The sequence below is a fragment of the Homalodisca vitripennis genome, unplaced genomic scaffold (assembly GCF_021130785.1).
Source record: "Homalodisca vitripennis isolate AUS2020 unplaced genomic scaffold, UT_GWSS_2.1 ScUCBcl_14630;HRSCAF=25532, whole genome shotgun sequence".
Classification (NCBI taxonomy): Eukaryota; Metazoa; Arthropoda; class Insecta; order Hemiptera; family Cicadellidae; genus Homalodisca; species Homalodisca vitripennis.
In genome coordinates this window covers 41,606-47,642 of record NW_025790817.1, presented here as the reverse complement: position 1 = coordinate 47,642, position 6,037 = coordinate 41,606, and the positions used below count along the sequence as shown (strand labels likewise).

General features: G+C 32.4%; 1 protein-coding gene across 1 annotated transcript; it reads left to right on the top strand.

Annotated features, from left to right (window-relative positions):
• Positions 1-1,727: 1,727 nt before the first annotated feature.
• On the top strand, positions 1,728-2,446 carry LOC124375191 (facilitated trehalose transporter Tret1-like; the record flags this gene model as incomplete). The annotated part of the gene is given in 1 exon segment (XM_046833299.1): positions 1,728-2,446. A coding segment is annotated over 1 exon segment (296 nt), but the record flags the coding sequence as incomplete, so codon positions are not given.
• Between the last annotated feature and the right edge of the window lie 3,591 nt (positions 2,447-6,037).

The window sequence follows — 6,037 nt, the reverse complement described above, 5'->3', positions numbered from 1 at the left end:
TAGGGGTAGCACAAAAAAAAAAAAAAAATAGTTTCTTATCAATAGTTTTGTATGTTTATATCTATAAAACTATGTATGACTAACATTAACAATTCATTACTAAAATGGAGCTAGCAGAAACATATGTTCAAAGTAGACAGTTGATTAATGAGAGAAAATTATAAATATTGCTCTTTAAATATACTTATAACTTGGAAATCTTTATAAATTTACTAATTTGCTACAAGTATTAATAAACCAATTCAAAGCGTAATCTATTACGTATTAAGAGTGTAACATAATCCGGGTTTGGCCTTTGGTTTCAAAGGCCAGTTTCATTGTTTCACTACGTTTACAATCTAACAGATATTCCTGAGTCCTGACATTCTTTGCTTAAAATGTAAACGGTTTGAGCTGTATACATTGTGTAATCTACAATTTACTTTATTAAAATATAAATATGAATGTGAATGAATACGACTGCCTTTCTATTCCATCGATATTGGATAGATCAAACTGAGTTTTAAATGCGTCTTTTTAAATTTGAGAATTCAAAAAATCATATGGAAAACACAACATTTGCAAAATTATTGATTTAAAGCATATTTTTATGGAAAAAAGACCATTGTCCAAGGCCACACCTTCAAAAGTATTAAAATAATCCCATATCAAACTCTATAATAAGTTCGAGGCATCGGATAAAAACTATGCCAGATTTTGAAAAATGTGCAATCTTGAATAATTATGAAAAACTTGAATATCGTTAAAACGAGTATCAAAACGGAAAACACTTTATGCATATTCTAAAAGCCTTTATACATTTTTTGTATAATCTAATAGATCTCATACATTTTATTCATCAAATGTTACTTCTACAAGACCAACACATTGAAAAAGGTGATAAAAGTTTAGGTAAATATTTAAATGTACAGAATGTGGTTTAACGGGGAGTAAAATTGAAGATGTTTTTGTTTAAAGTATATTTACATATCTTCAGATGTTGGAATGGTCAAAGTATACATGTGACACACCTAAAAAGTTAGGTCATGTAAAATGTTTTAATCACTTTAACTAATATTACAAAGGCCGTTTACAATTTAAAAATTAGGTATACAAATGTTTTAATATACATTGGCTTAACCTTTTAAATAAAAAATGTGTCTTAATAAAATGTTCGTTATTGTGATAAAAGGGTTAAAATTCATATTTTTATATGAAAATATTTTTAAATACGAGGATAATAAATATGCAATAAACGTAATAGTCAACATATTTAAAATAAAAATATTTTTTACATAACTAAAATTAAAAAATACTCCTTGCTAAATATTATAAGAACCCTAAAAATTCAAGTGCTTGTAGTTGCATTTTTTAGAGGTATACAAGGTTAAGGTACACATTTTATTAGCATATAAATTTATTAACTTTGAAATATATTTAAATACATGCAAGTAAAGTTCTTTATTGTATATTATTTCTCCTACAACAAAAATTAAACAGTTACCCCATTGAAGCCAGAACGATATTAAGTGTTATCATGATGTCAAAAGGTCAGGACATGCAATACGAGTAAGATAGTATTAATAATAATAGTATGATAATAGCAAAAAGTTACGAGTTGTTATGCTACATAATAAATAAACGTTTTTAGTGCTTCTATTTTATCGACATTATCAATTAATTTAACATTGAAACGACGATTCAGTTGTGTTTGACAATATTTGTATAACAGATTTTATTAAATTTTTAGATGCTCGCTGCCAACATAAAGGCCAACGTTTCAGCGATCACCTCCATAGTGTTGGCGTCGTCTTCACTCTTCCTGAACAGGATCTACTTGCTAATAGCGGACTCCCTAGGCATGTACGTCAACTACTGGATGTTCGCCGCCAGTTGCTTCCTCGCCACCGTGTTCACAGCGACTGTCGTCGTGGAGACCAAGGGCAAGACCCTGCAGGAGATACAAGACGAGTTGGCTCGCGGCAAACCCTCCAAGGACCTGCGACAGGAAGGCAGCGGTTTAGCTCTCAATAATAAGTCCTAGAGGTACGGTTCGTGGTATTGTGCAAGATAATCGGGATAACCCCTTACAGTCTTATTAAAACGATCTTAAATACCTATGTGAGTTGCCTTCCATACACACAATGATAATAAAAAGTTGAAATTATATTTTGTAAAATATGAATATTTGTATCAATCTCGTAGTGATCGTGTTTAATGACAAATGGTAACAAGAAAAGTTTGTTCCCTGGCTGTGGTCAAGTTATGTCATGTTGACTGACGGTGCAGTGGAAATGTCCCCAACTTGAACAACATTTAAACAATTCCATTTATTGAAGCATTAGCAATATGAAAACACATTTATGATATAAGCGTTTTTCTTAGAGTTTTGTCTCGTTATGTCTGTTTAATCTAAAGTTATAGTGAAATAAAAGTTTTTATGAATCAATTAAATGCTATGTTTAAAGTGGTGCTCTATTTTATAAAAAAAATTCCTTTATATTCACTCATATTTTAAAAACAGCGATCTTCTCATACATATCTAACAAAGAAATGGTATTAAGAAGGTTGACACTTAAACTTCTAAAGTAAGATTGAATGAAGACGCTCCTTACTGCAAATCATTTTTCTTGCTTTCAGTTGCTCAAACCTCTAAAACCTTTCAAACGACTGTGACTATTCAAAAGACTGATTTACTTCAAACCAAAGGGATTACTCTTTTCTTGAAGGATACAAAAACGATTTCGTCTCAAGCAGATAAAACGACTTTCTTGTCATCTGTTTCAAGACCTTTATAAACCTTTAACGAATCTATATCAGAGATAAACTCCAATATTTTGTCCGTATACGTTCAATGCTCCGGAAATTCTGCAAAATCGTTATTTTATACAATATTATTTACTTTTGACAAGCTTATAACATTTAGAGTTGATATTAACAACTTCTATTCCATCACTATTTTATCCTCCAAACAAAGGCAATTAAAGTTGGTGTTTTAATAAATATGTTTTGTTCTAAACGGAATTCCGATTTAAAATAAAGTTTTGATACCTTAAACATAACTTTTTGAGCGACACTTCCGATAAAATTAAAAGCTTATCATTAACTACACCATATTACTCTGTATTTAATACCAATATCAGTGTAAAATGTGGTACTTAAGTATTATACTTCTGAGATTCCAATAGGTTTATGCCTTAAAGTGTCGTTGGAGGGAGCCTTAAATTAACACATAAAAAACCTAAATTTATGTATTTATATATAAATATGGTCACGGGCACCAAAACGAGTTTTTGTTGCAGTTGAAATACTCAAAATAGGAGGTACAACCCGGGTTAATTATGAAGGATAAATGTGATGCAAGAACTCTTTAGTGAGGCTGGAGAGTTTTATGTACTTCAGTTAAATCAATCAAATGTGACAAATAAAGACGATAACAAGGTTATAAGTTAACCAAGGATGCCGAGTAGCAGCAATAACTAGCTTTATGGGCCTGGAATTGATGTTGCCTAAATAAAGGCAATATTTTTTAGTGTCTTAGTAAATTGAAATATTATATATGTATTATACAGGGTGTCATAAAAGTTCCGCACGGGCTTGATAATTCCCTGAACGAATGGAGGTAAAGTATCAAAACTTGGTACATCTTTACTGCACCTATTAATATACGTTTTCAACTAACTACTATGTTTTGTCATGTCAGGGGAATGGCCCGCAAGGAGTTAGAAGGAAATCTCAAAGGAGAGCTCTCATTTAATATTTTCTTCGGACTCCTTGCCGGCAATCCCCTTGACATGACAAAAAAATGGTAGTTACTTCAAAAAGTAGATTTATAGGTGTAATAATAATGTAAGGTTTTATTGCTTTACCTGAAATCGTTTGGCTCGTGTCGGAATTCTCTGCAACCCTGAATATCAAATTATTCATAAAATAATAAAGATCAAGAAAAAAATATACTAACGTCAGACTCTCCTGGGTTTGTATCGAAAGCTTCTTTTGCAGATACACTATCCTCACTAACGCAATTTTAGTTGTCACAAAAACAGTGAAATCATGTATAATTTTCAAATTATTGTTAACCTCGCACATAATTGGATGGCAGATCTGGCTGATATGTCTGGCCAGTTAATCAGGGTAGCTGTTGCGGACCGATTCTGTAAAATCGGACATATACGAGTATATTTTATAAATAAAAATGAATCAGTAAATAAGCGTTAATCTCAAATACAGCTAGACCGATTTGGTTAATTATTATTTTTTTTTTTAAATAATCAATGAAGTTCAAGGAAGGTTTATATGAAGAGAAAATACCTATCGAAAAAGTTTCCGGAATGTATTGGAATTAGGAAAAAGTTAAGATGTTATTTAGATTTTATTTAGATGATGTTCCATAACAAATTTTAACTGACACTAAACACCTGAAGTCCATCAAAGTTGGCGAAAAATGTCTTTATATCTAATTCATTGGAAATTCTATTTAAATTAACACCTAAATAATATGTATCTGATGTTTGCCTACTTGCCTACATATAAGTGGGCACCAGCATATTACATCATACGTGCTTTGACTACGTAGCTACAGACCTCGATTGTGAAAACTAGGTGTGAAGCCGCGCGTAACAGCTAGTGTGTATATTTAATGACACATATATACACGCGCGAACACACACCACACACGCATATACATATGAAGTACAGTACAAATACGATGAGATAGTAACGCATATTTGAATGAATCCCTATCCATATAACATAAAATATGACATTTGTGTATATCACTAAGTATTCACGTTATTTATATGATTCTATGTATAGTGTTTAAATTATGTTATTTCCAACAAAGAAACAATGTAGTTAACGGTGAAAGATTTATCATTGAACTAAAACATTAGACGATTACTTCCAAGCCATTTGCTGGTGACTCGTCTTGTCGCTTCAAAACCATCAAACACCCCTTAATAAGTTATCTTAATTGTAAGGCAGTTCTTGTATGTTTATCCGTTCCACTAACTGTATCTTGTTTGAATGAACTCAACCTTATACCAGTGAATTACGTATATTGTGACAGACATATATTCTGGTGATAGTTTTAATCAACTTAAACAAATAATGTGCATATATTTTTAAATGAAAAATAGGTTCTCCTTCTATTACTGTCGACATAAGAGTTTCCAGATTCGAGGTTATGTAGAATCCGTCTTGGAGCAGACAAGATAGAGTGCAAAGATATTTATAAAATTAACATTTCTGCTCTCAATAATTTTAGGCAACGTTAACTTTTTTCACCGTTTATGCCACTGTTACAAATAATAAACCCGTTTGGAATGGACTATAAAACCAAGCGTGATATACCCCCAAACGGATTAGTATGATAAGATCTCTAAACAGTTAACTTCTTACCAAATTGTACATTTATGTACTTGACGTATTTATTTTTTTGGAGGGGGTGTACAAAATGCATTACTGCACGAATGCTTGGCCTTACCGTAACCAATCGAACAAGTGTGGGGTTATCCAACAGATTTTTTTTGAAGGCATAGCCATTAAAAACACTCCTTCTTGGACCAGTAAATGGTATTCCCAATACTTCAGGCTAAGCCTTTTGTTTAATTTTTAATCAAGCGATAACCTGGTTTCATTTTTTTTTTATATAGTAAGCTGTTTACGTTCTAGAGTCACCTTTTTCGCTCTTAAGATTTTCATCACCTATTTGGTCACAACACTCCAGCATTCCTGTCCTCGGAGCATAACTCAAATGGTAGTCGGTGGCTTAAGACCTTCTTCCTGCAACTGTGTCATCAGCTCCCTCCTTTTTCTATCCATCGTCTGCATCTAAAGAAGGTATGTTCCGTATCATCCCGAGGTGTATCTCGAAAAACCCCAGCGACCAACTCCCTGTACAGGTACAATTAAAAATAACCGTGGCCCGACAAGAACTGAGTGAGGAAGAAGCCCACCTCGCCTTGTTGTCTTTCCATCTACTCCGTGATGTTAGCTATCAACGTTATTGTCCAACTTCCGCAGAATTTAGCATCCCAGTGAACTTATTACCTTTGCA